The sequence below is a fragment of the Scatophagus argus genome, chromosome 5, assembly GCF_020382885.2.
Source record: "Scatophagus argus isolate fScaArg1 chromosome 5, fScaArg1.pri, whole genome shotgun sequence".
NCBI lineage: Eukaryota > Metazoa > Chordata > Actinopteri > Scatophagidae > Scatophagus > Scatophagus argus.
This window is the reverse complement of record NC_058497.1, coordinates 21,820,518-21,844,461: the sequence shown is the minus strand read 5'-3', so window position 1 is coordinate 21,844,461 and position 23,944 is coordinate 21,820,518. Positions and strand designations below refer to the sequence as shown.

The window sequence follows — 23,944 nt, the reverse complement described above, 5'->3', positions numbered from 1 at the left end:
CATTGATTCACATGCTGTTCAGTGCCAGTGGCTGTCTAGCAATAAATATATCAGTTAAGTCTATCTTTTAACTGGGAGTACTCAGACACTATTTGGGTTAAAGCTATCTGAATCAGTATTAGAGCCGCTGACATTTAGATTTAGTGTTGTTTGATGGTAATGTGATATTATTCAGCAGACAGACAAAATAGGATGTAAAACATACTTTGTATTTTAAATGTCACTTGAAATAATCTGCATTTAGTCACTCTTTTGTTATTTAGAGTTTAACGGACAATATTAAAAGTCAATTTATGGAGCTGGGCGGCAATGGCACAACATGTAAATTTTAGTCATATTTTGCCCAAATGTAGACTAACCAGCAGAGAAGTGAATCATACTACATTAAATTGGAAAGTTTCTGTGGGCATATTGATTATTCCTTTGTTTTTCTGAAAATCTTGTGAACACTACATCTGTTGCGACAGATTCAGAGTCTTAATCTTTTTACACCTACAGAATTTGGTTTGAATATCACTTTAACCAAAAAGATGTCTGTTTTCCCTGGCAAATCCCTCTTAGGAAACAGCCAGAGCATTTATCAGGGTCTCAGAGGTGTTTGTGCTTTGAGGAACACGGGGTTAAGAACAAGAAAAGTCAGTGTGTTTCACCCTGTCTTTTCACTGTGCATTGCAGAGATAGAGGGATGTGGGCCAGGGGAAGTACAGTATGTCATCTTGTCCAAAGCTTTGATCCTCTCAGCCTGCACTTCCATATCTTTTGAGTTCCTGTATGATGTTTGCTCAGACCCCGTCACCTCTCCAATGCATCCATCCACCAAAGGGTTTTGTTGTTTTCTGCCAGAGCCTCTGGGCATTTTCAAGCTCTGTAGTGATGACGCTTAACTACAAAGAACATCAGGCAGCTTTGTTACAGGATGCAGTTTGCTACAGTAAGACTATAAAATGTTTGTATAAGCCTCACAGCACATAATAAGCTGACTCTCCGACGGCACAGATTGTTATTAAATTTTAATTCTGTCTTGAAGTTTGTTTTATTTATGTGGCTCTTTATTGTAACAAAGACTCTCTAATAAGAAACATCTGAGAGCCATCAGTATCTCTATAGCCAATCTTCTTTTTTTTTTTCCTCAGTGTGTGTGATTATAAGATAACGATCATGAAATGATGTGGTGTAATTGAAGTGGAAGAACAGCATTGTTGATAATGACCTGTGTCTGTGTAAATCTAATAATCACTTCAACCAATCTAGTTTAACTGTGCATCACACGTTTGCCGTCTACTTTTATCGTTAAAATCAAATAAATGGGAACGGAGCAGGTGATTAATTATTTTCACAGAGATGTTGTCTTTATCTGACATCATTTTACATTGGCCGTGTTGATTAAATCCTAATCAACACCTACTTCGGCTGCATTTTGCCAGATTTGCGGCTGTGTAGTACAATCCAATAGAGCTCAAATTAGTTTAGATGAAAGAGTGTCCAGGGAGAGAGCTGGCCAGGCCTAAAGGGAATGAAAATTAAGAATGCGTAATTTATTCAATGAAGATCACTTTTCCTCCCTGCCTTGTGTGGTTGGTTGCTTGTAGGAGAAGGTGATACGGAATCTCGGCTTTTTGAGGATGCACACTGAATGAGCTGTGTTGAAGGTGCCTCATATCTTAAGACAACACTTACAGGTCTTAAAAAATGGTTCCTTATAGTCATTGTTTTATCATCATTTTTTATTTGTATTGTGATTTTTTTATTTATTTTTACCTTTAGTTTGCACGAGGAATGGGCCATTTGGCCAGAATAAATTTCATATTATTAACTAGAATGTTTTAGCAATATTCATGCGTATGACAATACAGCAAATACGTGATGAAATAAAATGGAAAATTGTGGTCCAGAATAGTAAAATGTGTTTCATCTTTAATTTCCTAGAGCTATTTTTTACATTTTGATTGCAATCATTAATTTGGTTATTCTGACACAATACACCTGACAGTTGAATTGAATTGAATTGAATTGAATTATTTGTCACTTATCTGTGGCAGTTATTTTGGATTTTTCTTCTGTGTAAGGTCAGGCTCAGGTTTTGGTAACAAAATGAGACAGACAAAGCCAGTTGCTATAGTTGCCAGTTGCTATAAGTGAGTTTAAATCAATACCTGGAATGTAAGTGATTACCTAAACAGATATTGTAAATTTAGGACTATAAGCTTTATTCTGCTGCTATGCTTCACTGCGTCCCACTGACGCCTCCTGTAACCTCACAGACTGTGAATAAGACTGCCAGTCTAGAATGCAAATGTAAGGAAAATGTTTCAAACCATTGGCCACAGTATGAGTTGGCAGCATTTGACAACTATTTGAAAAAATCTAAAGCACGATGCATTCGCCTTTGTTCTGCAAAAGGTTATCTGACTTATTAATGTTACTTCTACCAGTTAATTGCCATCATTGAATTCAGCATGATTTCTTTAATATCCTTTTTTATCACTCTGTGACTCGTGTCATCTTTTCCAGCTCTGAGGGACCACAGAATCGAGCTGGTGCGAGCCTCGTGGCAGGAGCTCACCATCAGAATCAGTGACGTCAGCCTGTCAGACGAGGGCCAGTACACCTGCTCGCTCTTCACCATGCCTGTCAAGACCACCAAGGCCTTTCTCACTGTTCTGGGTGAGCGCATCTATTTTGGTCTCCACAGAACAATTAATTCTGGTTAATTCTCCAAGTTCTGGCAGCATGAATGTGTACACATTTTGAATTAAAATCTGTTGTTTTTCTTCAACATACAACAACAGCACCTGTTGCTTTGTAGGAAAATAACATTTCTGCATTAATTTTTACCAATAACCCTCTAGTAGAATAAAGGATGACACAGCCACAATGACCTCAACCTTTTCACATCTGTGTAAGACAGACAGCCGTGTTGGAGGATATGCTGTAACAGAATTAAAATAAAAAGTCAACTCCCACACACTGTCAACACTTACAATACATTTATTTATACTTACATTTATAAGATGACCTTAGGCATCTCACAGCCTGAAAGGAAGAAAGTATTAACAGTAATAGTGATGTGAGATTTCTGGGTAATTTATTTTTAACTTTATTTTAACTTTATTTTAAACCACAAACTTAATTTTTAGATATTTACTTTCCCATTTATTTTAAGGTTTTGCCTTTGCCACTGAGAGAATAAAGCAGCATACATGTCTGGAAGTGACTTATTGTCAATCAGTGAAAAGTTTTTTTGTTTTGTTTTGTTTTTTATTGTTAGTGGGATACAGTCCATAACATGCACTGAGTTTTTGCTGAACTCATTATATATGTGTATTCAGTATGTCATTTATACGGTAATTATACTTCCATGCACCACAGGAGTGCCAGGACGACCAGAGATCACGGGATTCACCAAGCCTGCCATGGAAGGGGACGTAATCACCCTGACGTGCACCACAACGGGCAGCAAACCAGCTGCCAGCATCCGGTGGTTCCGAAATGACAAGGAGGTCCAAGGTAAGCATGGTGGTATGGATTTCACAGAGCACTGTATCCTCTGTTACCACTTATACACTCTTGGAGACATCATTACTGTCAAGCCATTCTGCTGCTGCATTCCTTTGTGCTCATGTTCATGCATTGTTCCACTGGCCATGGGTTTAGTGGTGCCATGATTCGCCTGGCTTAAAGCTAGCATTGCTGCTGTGGTTGGAAGCTGTCCAAATGTTGCTGGACTGTGCTGTCCACATTTCACTGCCTGACCAAGGTGAAGACATATAGCAGCCTCTCTTATCGATTCTAATTATAAAGTTAAGTGTACATCAACAGCAGGTCCTGCCCAGCATTTTGTTTTCACTGATAGTGGCACAAAGTAATGACATACTCAGCTGGCTGATTAATAGAAATGCCAATCAGTCAATACATCAATACTAAAGGTGGTGATCAAAAAAAAAAATGTCAGCTCTTGGGTTTGCTCTTGCTTATTTTCAGTTTACAGTGATATAAAAATGAGAAGAAGCAAAAAAAAAACTTGCAATTTAAAAGCTGAAAAAAGCAAAGAGTTTGACTCTTTCTCTTCCTAGACTTTTAAATTAAGGAATTGATTTAGTGTCAGAGGAATGTACTGTTGACTCAGTGGTCAACTGAAAATTTTTTCAAAAGTGGACAAGCAAGCCCTGGTGAAGAATCATGTTTTAAAGGCTATTCCTCCAGAACTTTCTTGCACAGAGAGAAGCTCCTAAGATTATGAGCCCAAAAATTGCATGCTCACAGATACAGAGACCATTTATGTGCTTTATGCTTCGTGTTCACCCAAAAAGACACACAGGTGTTCATTTATTCCACGTTCTTAAATTCTCTGTACCACCTGTGATGAGTTGATCTTGCTGGGCTCTGCATTCATTCTGCAGGTGGCTCTGAGGTGTTTTACTTTATTCGAACAGCGAACAGCAACTGTTAGAATAGTCAAAGGAGTCAAAAAGTATATGAGAACAAACAATAACGCAAACTCAGTAAGGCCACTTAACTATCTTTACCCAGACTGCCAAAACCAATGACAGAGACATTGCAATAGGCAGCAGATGGTTTAGTGTAATGTGTGCTGATCACACTAAACCGGCAGAAGTTTTCTGTGGTTTCACACTGTGTGCCTTATAAGCTTTTACTTTCTTGTGTACCTCTTTCCAAACTGTCTGAAGCTCTGCACTTTGTACTTTTACTGCTTTTATCACCGTATTATTTTTGCTAGACAAAAACATAAAAAAGTAAGAATGGAATGTTTTTCTCAATTTGATGGCAGAGGTAAGCTGTGTGGAGCTCTTTAATGTAATGGAGCCTGCTGCGGAGACTCAGTGTGACAGTTGCTCTTTATTGAAGATTTGCACCAGAGAGCTTTTTCTTGGTGGTTCTGTCTGTGTCTGCCCAGCATGGCATGATGATTGATGGGAGAGGGGCTGGGATATGAAGTTTTCTTGTTGAGATGACATGCACGTAGATTCCTGAAAGGCCAGCGGAGAGCTGGCACACAGCATCGCAACCAGACTGCTGTCCATCTCAAGAGGCACTGAAATGATCGCTTTTTTTGTTTCACGTCTCAAGGTATACCTTAAATATATACTTTAAACAATCTTTAAAGCTCAAAACCTAATGTTTTAATGTACATATGGACATACGCTCATAAAACGCAGTCCAAAGGGTGAGACACTGCTACTCATGGCTCCAAAACTCCATCTTTTGTTGATAAAAATAAAAATGTAATAGTCTGACCCAATTTCCAGTTCAGCAGGCATCATAAAAATGCATAAAGGAAAAATTAAAACAAAGAATGACTCTCTAAATTTAAATTTGATTTATGACAGACTATTAATGTGTGAATTGCATATCTCTAAAAACAACATCATGATTCCTAAGTCTGCCCCAACCCGGTGTCTTGTACACAAATGTTCTTTTATTAGTTTTACCTGCGTACGGTGGGTTTTATTAAGCCGCTTGGGCAAACAGACCTGGTGTGATGCATCTCCAAGTCAAAGAGAGATAAAGAACAAAGCAGAGACTGGAGGGCTCGACTTAAAAACTTCATTTCCATGTCAAAGTGTCAAAGAGGAGGAATGTCAATCAGTGCTCCGGATACAAGTCTTTTATAGGTGTTGCTTTAAAGCTTTCTTTAGCAAGAATGTGCTGGGAGCAGCATGTTTTGCCATTGGTTCTTCTGCAATGGATCATTGCCGCCAGTGTCTGCCGTCAATCAAATCTATCCCCACCGGGGGACGAGTCTACAAAGTTCCAAGATGACAGCAGGTGTAATAGCAAAAACATGTCATATTTATTTCATGCTCTGATGATTTGTTTTTCAACAATTTATATTAGAAGCACACACCATTGCAACCCTCCAAATGCAACTGTCATGCAGTGTCAAATAATTTGTTTGCAGGCTATAGTGTCATACAAATTACTTGTGTCGCTGAATGACAGCTAGGCTTCAAATTATAGCCTATTGAGGAAAAATCCACCCAATGTCACTCTCTTTGAATACATAAAGTGGCCCATATATTTCTTTCACAGTGTCAGAAAGGCATATTCAAATACACAACACCTCCAGCATGGTGACTAATTTTATATTCAGTTTCACAGACAAAAGGTGCAATATGTGACAGTGTTGTCAGTGTTGAATAGAGTGTAACATCATTGTGAGGAGGTTCCTCATCAGTTCTGTGATTAATTTGTTTATTTGGTTGTCCAATATTTCTGAGAAGATTAACTTCTTTTACTTCATTTCTTCAGGATTAATATCTTCCTCCACATCAAGACCGTGATCCAAAATTAGCTCAAGTGCCTCTTTCATACCGGAGCTCATTGTGTGTGTGCCGCAGAATGACTTGTGAGCAAGAACGGCATATCCATTACATTTAGTGCCTGTGTCCATCAGCAGCAGCAGGAATGATCTATGTGTTGCTGCACATATTGACGCATGGTTTAACAGTGACATTTTTGTCAATTCTAAGTAAAACCTTAACAAAAAAATGCATCAAAATTAATTCCTTTTAAAAACACATTTTTAATCACAATCAAAACTAAAGCCAGACAAGCTGAATGGATATAAGCCTTTAAAATAAAAGATCTTGCGTTACTGTTCTCAGACACCCTGGGCATTGATCTTGTGCGATTTCATCACAGCAGTGCAGTGCTCAGGTTTCCTGTGCTTTATGTGAAGATGGACCTGAGCTCAGTGAACATCTCCATTCTGATCTTATTAGCTGAGGATTTCATATTTGCAGATTAACAGATCTGACTTGACAACACCAACAGTGTTCCCCAGCTCCACTACTCAGCCCGCTTGCATTCATGCAAATCTGTGCCGGTCTCATCTTCTAATGTGACTGAAAGCATTTTAGTATAATAAAACATTAGAGTCATATGTTGTAAAGAAATGGTATTTGCCACAGTGTTGACATTTTGTCAACACTCTTAAATACTTTTTAATGTATGTATGTTTTATCCCTTTTTTAAATTTATTTCAGATTGTAACAGTTTCTTCCTGTGCCTTGTTTTGTTAGCCTAACAGTATGTACTACCTGGGTTTTTAGTTTAAGTTAATGACACTGAAATGAGCCAAGTGATAATCCATGGTTGAACATACATAAAGTGTTTTATGTTGCTGTGTGAGCATATCTAAGCCTTGGACTACCCAAGACTACATTGATTCAGTCTGGTAGAAAATCATCTGTATTTCCCATCTCACAGTTGTTAGCTTGTCGTTTAGCAAGCTAACAGCTGTATCCTCCAACTACCAAGCTCCAAAAATACGAAAGTGCAAGATTGTTCATTAGGAATGTCCAATGTAAAATTAAGACAAATTTCAACAGCAAATTAATTGACAAGTTAAGTCACAAATGAAATATCTGCAGTAATTATTGGTCAGCAGGCAGTAGGTTGCCAACTGTGCTGAGCAGGAGGTTCTGGCGTTGAAAGAAGCACAGTTTTCGAAACAGTTTAAAAGTTTTAAAAATGAATGTGGTATTAGAGAGAGCCTCTGGTGCCTTCATGAAATTAACAAAAGCTCAAATTGTTCAAAAGGCAGTTATTTCTTTCTGAGAACAACTTTACACAATGAACATAGAACCATAACAATCTGAAGAGAAGCCAAATTTCAAGACTTAAAAACTATACCTGACCATACCAAAGTTACTGTTATTGAACTGCAGTAGACATTTGAAAAATGAAATCGAATCTTGCCACAGAGAAAGCACCTTGTCGAAAACAGACTCAAAGGTGCTGATTAGAGGAGCTCCCCCAGCTGCCTGACTGTAGATCAGCTTGCCTCTTGGGGTTTTAGTTCATAGCAGGTGCACTTGGGCACATTCGCATTCATATGAAAGCAGCTCTGCGTGCTCTCTGGCAGTGCTAGCAGCCACCTTGAAACAGACTGACAGCTTCTCTAAGGTAGCTCTGATGCTGCAGGCAACTTGATGAATGAGAGGAAAAGCTGGAGAGATTTGTGTTTGACGTGGTAAAGGTACTTACTATCCCTCCTCTGAACTTCAGGGCAGGCCCCGTGGCTCTCAAATGCAGGGCCTCTGACTTTCCTGTTTGCTCAAATGATATGTGATATGAAATCAGGTCTCACAAATGAGTTTCATTTGGGATGGATTAATCAATGTGAGCGTGATGTCCGGAAGGTCTTTGAGGATGCATGTAAAAAGGCAGTTTTTGTTGTTGCTGTTGTTGTTTTGTCTTCCTCCTCTTGTGGAGATCTCCTTCTTCATCTTCTTCCTCTTGCTATTATTACTTTTAGTTTTGAACTTTGAAAAGACACCAGTAATTAATAGAACTCAGATCCAAAGAGAAGTTCATACTCTGCAAAATATCTAAGAAGTCCAAAAACGGAAAAATACTATTTCACATAACTTGCTTATCACATTTTTAAACTTCTCTACAACAAAAAAGGGGGAAAAAAACAACAAAAAACTACTGAGTTAATTACATTAAATAATTACAAAAGCTAAAATATTCTTTTTGTGAGGGGCGTCTCTTCTCATAATTCAAAACAAAGTTATTCAAAACACCAAAACTATCATCATCTATAGAAAAAAATATATAAAAAAATTTACAAGACATTTATCCCACTTAAATAATTGTATAACATAGAAGAATTAGAATTATTATTGAATCTGTCAACCTCAGTAGCAACAGGAGCAATGCAGGTACTAGTAGTCGTGGTACCAATCGTAGTAGTGGCAATAGCAGTAATGGTTCTATTGGAGTACAATTAAAAAAAATGTAATCTCCTCGCACATGACAAAATCAAAGAGAATCAGTGGAGTGGAACAAATAGGACAGATTAGCCCAAAATGATGATGATATGCATAATCTGGCTTTCATTGCAAGGGGCTGTTAGTATTTAATACACGAGGGGACTGAACAATTTGTGTGCTGTGCGTGTATTTGTGAGTGAAGGAGTGGAGTGAGTACATACTGTACGTATGTATTGATTCACTCAGGTTTGCACTGGATGGCAAAAAGGCCCAGGGAGAAGAAGAAGAGCAGGTGGAGGAGGGAGGATGTAGTGTGGGGAGGATCTAAGAGGGTGAGGAGGGTACCAGTTCCAGTGACAAGTCCTTCTGAGGCTGTTGTCAAGTAAAGCCTTTGTCCTTTTTGCCTTGTTCCGGTGCAGCAGCCTTGTACAGCTGTTGCCACAGAGAAGTGGCACTATCACACGAAGCTCTGACAGCAGAGCCACGGCAAATTACAAAGAAATGCTTCCAATTATGAGTTAAAAGGCATCTCAAAATGAAGACAACATCACAGGGCAGGGAAGAAAACAAACACAAATCAAGATCTGAAGATGTGTAAAGGGTGAATGTTTGGGCATGAAGCTAAGACAAAGCTGAAGGAAAGAAATGAAAGGTGAGACTACAACTATGGAAATCCACCCCGCTATGCCGGGGGAGCATGTGCCTGTTTGTGTTGACTGGGATGTTTGAGAGATGGTCCTGGAGGAGCAAACACACCCAGCCAACCGAGTCAACACTCACATTGCTTTCCCTTCACTATTCACTCTACTTTGACTTGACTTTCAAAGGCCAAAGATTCTCTCCCTCAAAGGAGATGCAGAGAAAAACAACAACAAAAACAACAACAACAACAACAACAACAACAGCACCACATCTATCCATGTCAGAAAGGCAGCATCTTGAAATAAAAGTTTATGTTTCTGCCGTTTTGGTTAACACACGAGCTGATTTTTGTTTTTCTCTGCTTCTTTTTGCAAAGTATTATATTTTTGCATGAAGAGCTTGTACAAAATCTAGAACTGCTACCTAATAATTTTAGTAATTCACATATAGATTGGACGCTTGTTCATTTTTCTGACTCTCTGCAGGTAATACGAAAGTGAATGCCACAGGAAAATCATTCACAGTGAAAAGCAGCCTCCAGTTCCAGGTGGACAGGCAGGATGATGGCATCGCCTACACCTGCAGCGTGGAGCACGTGTCTCTGCCCAACCCTTACATGACAACCGAGGTCCTGGAGGTCCACTGTGAGTGCCGTCATACACACCGTGCAAAGGTGGATTAGGTGTAAGATTAGCATTGAGAAGAAATGCAAGGATTGAGATTACATTTATGTCTGGAGGTTTAGCTTTGCATTTGCTTAGGATTAGTGTAGGATTAGTTTGCAGGTAAGGGATAAGTACCAAAGCAGAACAGGGATATGGGCTAAAGCTAAGAGCTGCCCAATGGGCAAAGAACTAACCACTGTTGTACTTTGTCAGTGTTAGAGTTAAAGCCTCCAACACACAGTGCTGTCATTATATTGGAATTTTTTTGTCTCTTCTTCACAGATGCTCCCCATCTGGAGATCACACATTCGCTGATTATTCCACAGGAAGGGCAATACTTTAAATTGGAGTGTGTTTCCATAGGCAACCCAATGTAAGTTGACATTTGTTTACAACTTCAATTTGGCTGCAGTTACCAGCAGGAAGACATGCAGAAATTGGACTTAGACTGGAAATGTGATTCATGTTCATTATAGAATGTCATTTTTCAAGAATACCCGTTAGTAATACTTCAGTTATTCAAGAAATCATAAGCAGCAAAATATAAAGAAAATACTGTTTCTTTTTTTTGTTTCTTTCTCAGACCTGAACCGGTGCTGTGGTCTAAAGATGGAGGAGAGCTGCCAGACATCGAGCGTATGATTGTGGAGGGCAGGGAACTAACCATCACCACACTAAACAAAACAGACAATGGCACATACCGCTGTGAGGCCAGCAACCATCTGGGGACCAGCAGTGCTGAATATGTACTGTTTGTATATGGTGGGTGCAGTAATGGCTGGTCCTCTTATGGATGACCAGTTTTGCTGTTGATTTATTTTCAAGCTTAGCTAATGACAAAGCAGTAATAGCTACCTTGAATATGAAAGATTTCTCAAGAGGAGAAGATCGTGTTTAGCATTTCCTGGAACTACAGTTTTTCTGTCAGATCTGCCAGTCATAATGAAAATAATGCTGGAGGCATTTTTAAAGAACTTTTTTTAATGTCGGTTTTGTATGACAAACAGCTTGTGGACAGAAATTTTGACTTCAAGCCTTAAACAGTCATTGGTGATAATTGGTAATTTATGAACATCAGCTGACGCAGTCTCCATCCCGCTATCACAATGTGAAAATAGACATTTATAGATGATGAAATAGTAGAAGGTACAAATCAACAAACATGTTTTAAATATGATTTGCCAAAGAATCAACAATTTCACTAAATAATGATTATATAAAATGTATAAACATGTTTTTTTTAATCAGTTTTTGTAAGTACTAAACTGGGGTTGCGTGATTATGCAGTTCATGATTTGTTTTGACCTCACATATAAATAATAAATCCAGACTTATTCTCACTGTGCTGACAATAGTTTTGCAAGTTTAGCAAGTTAAAATTATCAGATAATTGATTTTTATATAATATTCTAGACAAATAAATGGAAACCAATGGGTCCCCGGAACAACAAAATAAATGCAAATCTCTAAAATTTAGCAACATGATAAATGAACAGCAGTCAGAGTGGCAGAGGCCCGATGGGTTTGAGCCAACTGGGATTCGGTGTGTTGCTCTCAAGCACTTTGACCTGAAGATCGAGCCACAAGCTCTTCTATTAACTGTTGATGCTTCCATCCTAAAACAATGGGCTCTATCTCCTCAAGTCCAAATAGGGCAGCTGTTAGATGAGTTGTAGTAAATGGCATGAAACCGATAAAACCTTATGGTCCTTTACATAAATCTGATATATAATCACAATGCTTTTTACGCCAGGTGGTAATACAGGAGTGGATAAAACTGGAAATGGTAACACCATGAAAATTACAACACAGATAATATGTTCACTTTTAAGACTAATTACATTTTCCAACCAGCACTACTCTGTAATCCCGCAGGTCACCAGCTTGCAGACCACTTCTTCGAAAATTCACTTCAAGTCTTGCCTTGGCATTGTGCAGGATAACCCAGTTTACCTCACTGTACATATCAGCACACAGGTTTAGCTTTTGGACTCTTCCTATGAGTAAACAGGAAGAAAGTGTTAAGGATGCAGAATTTAGCTTCTGAGTACCGCCTGGAGGAGAGATAAGTTAATCCCGAGACAGTGGAGCGGCTGAGAGAATAAAGACAGCATGGTGCAGGAAACGGATCATTAAGGCCTCTGCAGCACATGTTTATAACGTTTATCAAATACAGCCAAGTAAAAACGCAAAAACAAGGACAGAATTTTCAAATTCAATATGGATTTATTTGTTTCCACTTTTGCCAATTAAACAGGCCCACACGAGAGTTCAGTTTGTTTGGGAGCGACTTATCACAGCTCAGACGCTGGACTTACTCAAGCTCACGAGCAGTTAGTGGATGTACAGCAGCGTCTTTGTTCGATTTTAAAGGCAGAGGCTTTTGGGGAGAGAAAACTCTTCATTGGGGAAAAAGATGAAGGAAAAGGAGAATTACGCGTTCATCTTTTCAGCTTTTGTTATCTCAGTCTCTTCTTTCAGTGTACTCATTGAACAGGGGTAGGCAGCTATGTCGGACTGGTCCATATCATCCTATCATATCTGGAAGCCTCGTGCTGGACCAAAGTTTCAATCCCCACATTTCAGTCAGAAAGATTTTTTTTGTATCATTATTATTATTATCATTATTTCAATTTTAAAAAGAAGCATTCAGATTTGCTTAATTAAACTGGGTTGGCAGAGTTGTACTGCCAGAGAGCTGTTTTTCACTTTCTGTCAGATTAACAGAGGAAATAGCAAAGCTTATAACCCCTTAACAGCCCTCTCATACTAAACACAAAGGCCCTGGTTACCAAGGAAGGATGAAAAATTGAGCCGAGCAGGTAAAAGATGTGAGAGACGGGTTCATTTCCACCAATGATGACAGTCATTCTTCAGAGCTACACCGTGTCTGGATGAATACTTACCGGGTCTTTTCGGATCATCTCAGCCTCTAAGCCTAATTTGCTAATGACAGGAGAGCTGAAAAGCAATAAATGTCATCGCTCCGCCGCAATTTATCAACGTCCGCAATTACGCTCCTTAATACACGGTATTAAATAAAGCAAGGAAACAGCGTATATGATAATTACTCTGAGTGAGATGTTAGAGGGATGGTAACAGATAGTAGCTTGGTTAAATACAGTTGAGAAATGGCTGCATCTGTTTGTGAAGCTGAAGCCCTGCTTCTCGCCCTCGTAGCCTCACTTTTCACTTCTTGTTGTGCATTTTCACCTCAACAAGCATGACACCTGATGAGTTTCACGTTCTCTGCATCTGGCTTATTGACAAATTTTCATTTACATTTTCACGAAAGATGAACTTGAGTCATTATTTTGTCATTTTGTGCATTTTTCTCTCATTATGTTGCCTGTATTCACTGAGGTGAAAGACAAGAATTAGCCAACTGCACCAGAATTGCACCGTAATTGATTTGTGCTGTTTGATTTTTCTTGTAAGTTTTCTTGCGTTGAGCCTGTTCCCCATGGAGAGGTTTGTTTTTGCTCTCCATTGTTCCTGTTTTCATTTAGCAGTCGTCATCACCTTCCTGTGCCTCCATCCTCAGCTCCCGTGCTTCCTTCTCTCGCTTCTGTTCTTCCAATCTGCCAGTGCTGACATTCCCAAGTCAGGCACAGGCAGTCACAGCTGCGTTCGTAGGTACGCTTGCAACCCCTCCATGGCCCCGCCTCAACGCTCCATGCACTCACAAACATGACACTGAACACACAGTTGATGATTGATGAGCTAACAACCAGGCTTTGAGCTAGAAAATAGCTTTGTTTTACTGGATGAATTTAATACTGTGTCTACTTCTCTCTCCCCTCTGCTTTATTTATATATATATATATGTGTGTGTGTGTGTGTGTCTGTGTATACACACACAGAACTCTACCTCCACCTCACTAGCACTTTTATTACAGCTTCTGATTACTTTTAATGTTGGTGGCTGATATTGTAGGTAACCACATGAGGTAGTTGCTGTTAATATACCCTTTGCACAAATTTCCACCTTTGCAGAAGCAGAAAATAAAAAACAACAGAATATTTATGGTTTTGTTTGTAAGATGAATGATCTGTAGCATCACAACCAAACAAGAACACATGCAATCGCATTTGATTGATGTTGATCACAATCACATGCTCCATGTGTCCTCTCTTATAACTTAATTACTGTTGTAGTGTTTGTGTGTGACTTTTCCACACTGAGCTACAAGAGCACTCCACAGGCAGAACGTGTTGAATGGCTGCCTTAACAGTCGAAATAGCTTCGTTGTGGTCATGGAGAAAACTCAAAGGTCACATAGATCCGGGATGTGCTTCATTTCGATAATAAGTCCACGAACCTGCTCTGAAAACTTTTCCTGTAAACAAACGGAAGTTAGGTTGTGTTTCTTGCCAAAACACATTGTGTGTATCCTTGAGATCTTGCAAACATGTTGAAGGCGTTTGCCCCCTCACAAAAATCTTTCGTCATAATTTTGAAATTGCGCATTGTGTTTACATCTGTGTGTAGTGACTTGCAGTAAGTATTGACTGCCATTGCAAACTGTTGATCAGCAGAATAGCTGGAAACTTGTGACAGGAATGTGTATCACTACATGCATGCATGTGCTCGCATGCACAATAGAAACAAACAGAATCCCACTCATATAAACACTGCTTCACAGCACTACTAGCAGTCAAAACAAACTCCACAAGGTACCTTTAAACTGATGATAATGGGGGGGAGGGAGGGGGAAAGTATGCGATAAAAGCTGAGACTTCTGTTTTTCAACTAACGTTGCTGTTTGGCTGCATTTTATACTCTCGTCTATCCTTCATCATACTGCCTGATATTTGGAGCAGGTGGATGTCATGTTACCTGATACCTGAAGGTTTTGAAATGAATGAACAGACCATTACTTTTGCTCTCAATATTAAAGGGTCAGTCCAGTCCAAAAGTAGAAAAAACATATTTTGTCATTCACCTCTAGTTAGCTTTGAGGGCATGCAGGTAGTTTTGCTTTTATATGGGTTGGTTTTGAGGTGTTGGTCTAAATCATGGTTAATGGGATTTCATTTGTGATGGTCAAAGCATTAGACAGTTAACTGCAACATGTTTCTCATACAAATCAATGTGTTTCAGCTTGGGCAAATACCAAAACTATCTGCATAGCTGCACCTTTTTTGTGATGACCTGACCCATTAAGGATGTACATTGCCAGTTACACCCCAGAAGTGTCAGTGTGTATGCCCTCATTTTGTCCTTGTCGATGTATCTTGTGCTGCTCTCCCACTGACTGTTTCCAATAACTCAAGTTAAGCATGCGTTTGGCTCTGACAGCAAGCTTCGCTTTGCGTCACTTCCGCACGGTGTCAAAGTAAAAACTCAGAAAAACAGACCATGTTAATTTCTCATGTTTCCTTTGAACTTTTGTGGTCACCTTTTTCATCACGGTGTTGTTCCCCTCGTCTTCCCTTACTGCTGTCACTGTCTGCAACCATGGCAACAGCCAAAGACTTTCCAGGGCCTACAACAGGTAAATATCCCACTAGACGATCATCGCAAGCCAGATTTACAGTGTGTGATGCTGGATCTGGATCTGGGTCAGGACACATCACGACCTCCACACAGCATGAGCCAAACCATCACCATGCATGGATGCTCACTCTGCTGATGCCAGCTGCTTTCTCTCCAGCCATGTCACAGGCTGCATAAGTTATCATACAATATGTTTCTAGTTTGATTTGTCTTTGCACAATGAAATGGATGGATGTATATAAATTGAGCTGGGCTGGAGATTGCATCTGTGCCGTTGTGTAAATATTTGATCGCAGATTATGTGGTTATAGCAGAAATGGAAGGGGAAGTCCAAAATTCTTTGTGGGAACTCTTTATTTTTCACATTTCTGATCACTTAGTTCTTGAAAAATGTTTCTCTTTGTCATATTTTTCTAGGTCCTATATTTGTGATGTAATCTATGCATGGCATTTGGTTGCAGCATTTTAGTGTGATATGGGTTTTATTTGTAAGACATATATGTATTTATAAGGTTTAAAATACTCGGCCAGACTAGAAATAGAATTGATGGCAAACTGAGTGACTGATGTCTATGTGAGCTGCTAAAATATCTGTAGTTTTCTTTGTGTGAAAGTGTTATTTTCATTTTTTTCAACCATCTTTTTCTTTAAAAGTTGCCCCTCTGTGGCTTGGTTCAGGATTGATATACAAATAACCCATTTATTTAAAAGCTCAAAAATCTGGTTGGACCAGTATAAATACTAAATGGTCATTTACTCATACTTCAAGGTGAAAGCATAAGCAGCAAGTTGTGTGTCAGCTTGTCTCATTCCTGTGAGCAGCGTGCACCAGCTGAGTGTGATATGAAAATTGCTTATGCCCCTTGCTGACAGTGGAATCACCTGTACAGATCATTATATCCATCGACATGCAGCCAAACTGTTGGACCAAAACAGTTATTACGTCAAAGTCTGAAGCGCCTGCTTGTGAGTCCCTGATAAAACAAATGTGGTGGTTGTGTCCTGCATGGCGTTAAATAAACTGCATGTGTCACAACTTCATCTTTTTTATTTTTAACGTCCCACACTTTGGGTTCCTGAAAATGAGGGTTGCATTCCGTTAGCAGAATAGCATAACGAGGTTTGTACGAACATCCCCGCCGTCATTTCCCAGGGTCACTTTGCAAATCTGAACACCAGCCATAGCCATTCATCAGCTTGAGATAATGAGAGCACACAAGGTGCACAGTGAAGACATAGCCACTTCCCGTTTATTACAGGACAGACACAAAGACATGCTCCTGCTTGGGAAACCATCAGTTCGCTCTCTGCCCAAAGGATGGCTCATGTTAAATAAGACTTGCTTATCCTCAGCAGCCGAATCTGGCAGCGAGCATGAGAAAAACACAAAATATATTATGTGTAGAGGCTCTGGAAGCAAAACTAAAACATCAGTCAGAGCTAGGCTTTGGTTTTCTTGCAGCATGTTGCTGTTACTAATGCCACATTTTAAACTGTGCAGAGATTTGTGGTATTTCCTTTGAATACTTCTGTTATATCTCTATTCAATCACTTCAGAACAGCAATGTCAGTATGCTCTAAATATGACAGAGGCTCATTGGCACTTTTGTGTTTTGTGTGTTAAAGCTACATCTGACGTTTTTTCGGGTTTTTTTTAACCGTAAGTGCAGGAGTGAAATATTTTGATTGCCTTTTAATAAAAGTCTACCGTTGTATCAGAGAGCAGCCACACACCTTGTAGGTGTTAACATTATCTCTCCACTTTTCCCTCCATCTCTGTCTTTGTCTTGTTTCAGATCCGAATGCTTTAGGACAACATGGACCTGACCATGCTTTAATCGGCGGTGTCGTTGCTGTCGTGGTCTTCATTACCTTGTGTCTGATAATAGTTCTTGGACGATATCTGGCCAGACATAAAGGTAAAAGAGGTTACCTGGACTCCCTTGAATAACAATTTTCTTGCTCAGGGTAAGTGTATATGTCTAATGCTTTCCAGGAGGTGGATAACTTGCTGTGGCTTTGTATGTCTACAGGGACGTATCTAACACATGAGGCCAAAGGAGCAGAGGACGCCCCCGATGCAGACACAGCCATCATCAACGCTGAGGGAAACCACGTGCATGCAGAGGAAAAAAAAGAGTACTTCATCTAGACTTCTGTTACTCTTTTCCTTCGTTTCATGACAACTTCTGACAGCAGACATGCAATTATAAGCTGCCTCGGCGTTACTACATGACCTGTTTTGCTTTATTCTTTTGTCTTCTCCAGAAAGCTCATGCTTGGATATGCTTGTTTTCAAAGCATTTGCTGATAATATAGCCTTCTCCTTTTGTAATCAGTGTGAACCATGTACAACTGAATTATTTCTGTTTTACGGTGCCTAAATGCTGTACATTTTTCTGCATTTCTTTCATCGCTTGCAATAACTTTTATCCTCTACTCTCTCTTAATTCACCTGGTATACAACTTTTTGCAAATTTTTTTTAAAACTCAGAAGAGACAAGAAATGTGCATCAACTCAAGTTAGAGTCAAGTTTTAGGTTTTTCAAGCTGTTTCAGACTGAGCAGAATATATTAAATACATCAGTTCATCAGACATTAACATCAGAAGACTCTTCTTAGGGATTAAACAGTGGTGTTGGATGTTGCCTGGAGTTTAACCTACTGTGGCCACACCACACACACTCAAAAATCATAAAATAGACCAGACACTTTGACAAAAGAAAACATAACAGCAAAGTCTATCTGATTGTTTCTGGATGAAATTAACTCCCTCTTAGCACTGTCTGTATATTTCTGCATTGATTTTTTTTTTGTTTGTTTTTTTAAGGGGGGGGGGGATTTTTTTGTCTGCTCATGCAGTTAAGTTGTACCAACAGAGAACAAGTTAGAAAATTAAAGCACAAAGTCAGAAGACTAACATGGAGGGAAAACACATCAACTGTTTCTTGTCTCAGGATTCAATTTGAGTCTAGAAGGAGAGATGATGGCAGGCATGTGATGGGGATTTCAGTACAGTTGCAGATATCATAATGGATGAGGAACTTAAATTTTGGCTGGTGATTTAATATTAGATCCAAACTGAATGATTGGAACCTTGTGTGGGTTCATTATTTATGTTGAATTTTATTGAACAACTATGCTCAGTGTGTGGATATTGCTGTAACATACTTTGCTAATGTGACTACTGGTGAACAATACTGTTGAATCTCGGGATCCCTGACACGTTACAATTTGTATATTAGCATATACAGTATTTAAATTATTCCTCAAGTCTTAATGTTTTGTTTTTTTTCCATTTATCAAACAAGATGTTGTTTTGCCAGATGGCTTGTAAATAGTGTGTAATTATTCAGTTTTAGTAAAGGATAAAACACTAGAAATAGCTTTCAATTTTAGGTTGTATCAGTTCCCATCACTTTGATGAGATTGTTTTCACACTTAACTGAGATTTTTTCAAACAGGGATTCTAATGAATTGCTTAAAATGTAGAAAAAAAAAGAAAAAAAGGAAAAAAATCTGGTCAAAATATATGTATTTATTATTATGATTGATTGACATTTATTATATAATACTCTGTTGATTGATATTATTGCTGTTACTAAAGTAGTTGTCTGACATTAACTTTTCCATTTTTTAATTCTGTGACTTATCATAAAAAAAAAATGACACAAGGATCACCGTTATGGCCTTTGAGTTTGCTGCAAACAGTTCTAATGACATGTTCAGGCATTGGTGAATCAGACATCCCCTCACTGTATATAGTCACTGTATCAAAGACATTGAACCACATTGCCAATGCTCATACATGTTATTTTGTTAGTTCACTATGATGCTATAAATAACTCATTTTGTACAAAGTTTTAATCGCTGTAATTATTTTGCTTTTTATGGGGGATGTGTGAGGTTTGCTTTTTTCTCAGTATTGATATTCATTTTTCAACTATGCCACTGTAAAAAAAAAAATTAAAAAAGAGAGACAAAGTGCGGATTAAAATATGAACAATTTGAAAACTGCCATTTTGTTGTGACTAGGTTTGTACTTGCACTCAACAGGAATGCTTTGTGCTCATGAATTACAGACCTATTACCCACAGTCACAATAATCAGACTGCATATCTACAGCTATATAAAAGGCAGCATGGTGATGGACAGCACTATGACCACATTTGCAGTGTAATTGTTATTCTATGCAACGACTGAGTATTACTCAGCCTTTAGTATTAATAATATATGCAAAGTGTTGAAGGATTAAAAAACCATGAAGCTCCTCAGGAAGATTGCCCGAGGCTCTCAGCTCTGCTCATGATTTGTGCATTAATACAGGGTGACAAAAGGAAGACTTCAGTCTCCCCGAATTCCTCCCCATCTCACTGGAGCTGAGTTCGATATGCTTGAAGTGGCTTCATGAAACTATCCGCAGATGTCAGCGCAGCAGGTTGCTGTTGCCCTTGTTTTAACAAACTTGAGAGAGGAAGCAGGCTGGCTGAGGAAAACTGGAGGCAAACCACTTTGTGATTATGGTCAAGGATGTTGGAATGCAGTTGATTGCTTAAATGGGAAGTGAAATTATGACTCTTAAAAGTCCAATGTGCATGGTTTAGAGGGATTTATTGGCAGAAAAGGAATACAATATTTATAATAATGTTTTCATGTATAATTGTGTATAATTATCTGAAAATCAGAATCCTGTTTTTGTTACCATATAATGAGCCTTTTATATTTACATAGAGAGTGAACAAATAAAAAATATATAGAAGATATATAGAAAAAAACTGTAAAAAAGAGTGGAAACAATTGTGGAAGTAAAAATATTATTCCGACGCTGCCTTTGCAATTGTGCAAAATATGGCTGAGCAGTATGGATCACTGATTCATAGATTTATAGGTACAGGTATTACTTGTTCATGTCTTCTTAATTACTGTAAATAAGGATTACTGCAAGATATAATAAAAAATATGTTTTATAGGTCTAGCTTTCTACGTTCAGTCTACGTAAAATCAAATAGTAGTGTGCCTGTAAAAATGCCGTCAATATATGAGGGTCACATGGGAAGATTCAAAAAGTATTCCTATAACATTGTGTCCAAATGTGCATTATATTTATTATCTATTTATTATTATCTGCCATATATATGGATGTGTAAAGGTCTGTGGCTGAGCTTTATAAAACTATACATTATCAAATTTACTTTAAAAGGCTAAAGCAAACCTTACATTCAGGAGTAATCCGGATACGACATATACATTACACCCTACCAATTTAGAAAAATAAAAGAAAACACCTTTTATAGCCTTTGATAGCCCATTATCATTGCTTCAGTGACACAGATGAACTTTTTGAAATTTGAGGATGGATATAATGGCCTTATGAGGATTACTGAGCTCATATTAAATATCTCAACATCCTTAAAGGGAGATCTCGTTCCAGGACACAAGGCCCGAGTCATTATGATCCTCCATTCTTCAGCTCCCATTGACCTTGAGCATAATGTTACTTCCCAGCAGACTAATGTTGCCATTATCAACACACTGTCCGGCCAACCATCTGCCTGCTTCACGCAATGCCGCGCTCCCCTTCTCCTCTCCCAGAGACAGTTCCCAGTGCACGCTTCATAATCATTACTACCAAAAGCCCAGCCAGTTCAAATAAACATCAGCTCCACTATCATACTCCTTTGCGTTATTAAAACTCAGTGCTTCATTAAGCTATGTAAATTGAGATAGACCGTCTTGAATAATGCCTAGCAGAAAATAATGCTAAGAATTCATCATAATTTAGTAATTGGATATCAGGGAGGGGGGACACTCATGTGCAATTGTAAATAGTGAGTTGGAAAATGGATTTTCTCTTTACCCTTGAAATGTGAGAACCACACCGTGGGCAATGTAACAATCACAGCATGACCTCTGACGAGGCCTTGTAAGTCTTACTAAAGTGAAGAAACTGATCCTCACTGTACCCTGTAGGCAGGGTCCATATCAGTCCTCCAGCTCACAATAAGCTCTTATCGTACCAGAACAGAAGTCTCTGACAAAATCCTTCAGGGACAAATGAATATATATATATATATATATATATATATATATATATAAGAAAAAACATCATTACACTTAAACATATTGGGTCTACAGCACAATTCTGATTGATTCTTTAGCTAATAGTCCTTGCAGCCGTAGTGCTAGTCCTGTACAATTAAAAAGTTTTTGCATTTTTTTTCTAGTGTCAGCATCAAGACCCTGGCAGAAAAGTAAAGGGTTTTTTTTCACAATAACTTGGACCAGACTGTTATCAACACAGTTTGCTCCTTTCTTTTTCATCCCACAGTTCTGCTGTAGATTAGTGACAACTGGAGGAGCTTTAGAAAAACTGTGCCTGAAAAGCCCTCCAACCCTGACACAAATAGTGGTCCTTCTTTTGGATTAACAGCACAACGTTTTATGCAGAAATAACAGTAATTCCACTTGTTTTCACTATCCAAGCATGTAAATTGCCTTGTGTAATTCACTGGGCGATTTGCTGAAGAAGTAAAAGGATGAAAGAATTTCACAGATGGAGTGGGATTGCAAAGAATATGCGGCATGCTAAACAGAAATGTTTGTCATCTGGATCATGTTTGTAATTATAGATTTAACATTAGAGACGCTGTGAAGTAACCTTCACTCACTTCTGTATTGACCAGTAACAACAATCAAAACATTTTCAACCTGAAAAACACTTGCTCTCTAACCAAAGATGAGATGCAAAGAACAGCCAAGTTGAATTTAATTTTTCAATGTCCTCTTTGTCATTTTCTGAATTTCTGGTGTTGGAAGTCTGTTAATGTTGCCCTTCGAAGTCAATGGGTGCATTGTTTAAGAAAATGGTTTTGTATTTGATTGACAGCTCATTCTGGTAGAGAATTAGGCTGACTAATAACAGCATGCTTGCAACACTGCTGCTACCTTAGAAAAGGAGTCACTGCACAAAAAAATCTCATGATGATGCCAACTAGCATTGTAGCTACACTGCTGGATTGTCAAAACATCCACGGCTAAAGATTGACTAAAAATTTTCTTACTTCTATATATGTTCAAACAGCACAGTTTCGTGTAAAGCTGATATGTGTGGAGCACAGCTGAGCCTTCGTTGGACTTAAAGCTGTAAAATTCATGCTTCATCTGTACCACTGCTGAATCAGAGGACTGTAGGATATTATCTTGAGATGTGTTTTGCCTAATCATATTTGATGAGATTAAACAGATCACTCACACTTCCACTTGTGACAGGGGCGAGTGGAAGTTAGAAGGAGTCAAATGATGTGGAACAAAGAACATGAGCTTGTGTATTCCCCTGGATACATCACCATGCCATTAGTCTAGATGAATGTGTACAGTCAGATGCAATTCCCTTGTTTGCTGCATGAGGGCTTCCACTTTGTGAGGCAGTGGTTCTGCCGTTCGAAACAGGCCACATGCTGCCCATGGATTGATGACTGAAATGGGGCTGCCCACTGTATTTTAAACTCATTCATCCACACTGACTCGCATTCTCTGTGGTGCATCTTTAAATAGCCTGCCCTGGGGTTGTCTGCCTACCATTTGATTTATTCTGCATTGTATTTTTAGATCTAATTAAAGCAAACTTTTCTGTATTGTTTGGCTGAATTTTGAATTGTGCAGGCCCAGGAGAGCATATAAAGGGAAGCCTTGTCTTAGTTAGTCTTTTGGGAGGAAGAAAGCTAGTACCTGTGGCATAAGGTACGCAATAAATAGTGTGCCATCTGTTTGGATTTGAGCACTTGAGATTCTTCCAAGGAAACTCACCAGAGACTTAATTAAAGTTGGGATATTAGTGAGTGGGAGACTGATGTTCCTCCAATAAAATGACAGCAAAGGGAAATATTAGCATTAGTTTGATAACAGAGATTAATTTTTCTTTAGAGTATAAAGACAATGAGATTAATTTTTCTTTAGATTGCAAAGACAGCGCTGCACTTTCATTGAAGTGTTTATCCTTAGAAACCATCACAAGATATTATTTTTGGTGCTTTTTCGGTGGGGTTTTTGTAGCCGTTCAATCTAAAGTTCTGTAACCTTTTTCAGCGTCAGATCCCATTTATCTTTGCTGGGTCTGCCATTTCTAGCTAATGTGCACATCTAATGGAAACACAAGACATGGTGTATGTTCACACAGGAAATATCATGTTGAATGTGAAAAAGACTGGCTTAAAGGATAATTAGCCAGTTAATGAGTGGATAAAAAGTCATCATTTTTAGGGAAGCTGATATGCCACTAGCTCTTTATCAAGTTTTACCAAAATCAACCATACATAACTATTGTTGTATGAAACAATTGCCATAAACTTGTGTGACTGAAACCACTGCTTTACTGCTGTAGGTAAAAGTGTGTTTGT

General features: G+C 38.7%; 1 protein-coding gene across 2 annotated transcripts in view; it reads left to right on the top strand.

Moving 5' to 3' along the window:
• The window catches only part of cadm2b (cell adhesion molecule 2b), a 122,685-nt gene extending 103,124 nt beyond the window's left edge, over positions 1 to 19,561 (top strand). For both annotated transcript variants that reach the window (XM_046389665.1, XM_046389664.1), the window contains 7 exons: positions 2,512 to 2,664; positions 3,370 to 3,507; positions 9,869 to 10,027; positions 10,331 to 10,421; positions 10,632 to 10,810; positions 17,345 to 17,467; positions 17,582 to 19,561. In XM_046389665.1, the coding sequence (XP_046245621.1) occupies positions 2,512 to 2,664; positions 3,370 to 3,507; positions 9,869 to 10,027; positions 10,331 to 10,421; positions 10,632 to 10,810; positions 17,345 to 17,467; positions 17,582 to 17,700 (962 nt within the window). In that variant the 3' untranslated portion in view covers positions 17,701 to 19,561. The remainder of the gene's footprint in view (positions 1 to 2,511; positions 2,665 to 3,369; positions 3,508 to 9,868; positions 10,028 to 10,330; positions 10,422 to 10,631; positions 10,811 to 17,344; positions 17,468 to 17,581) is intronic.
• The last annotated feature ends 4,383 nt before the right edge of the window (positions 19,562 to 23,944 follow it).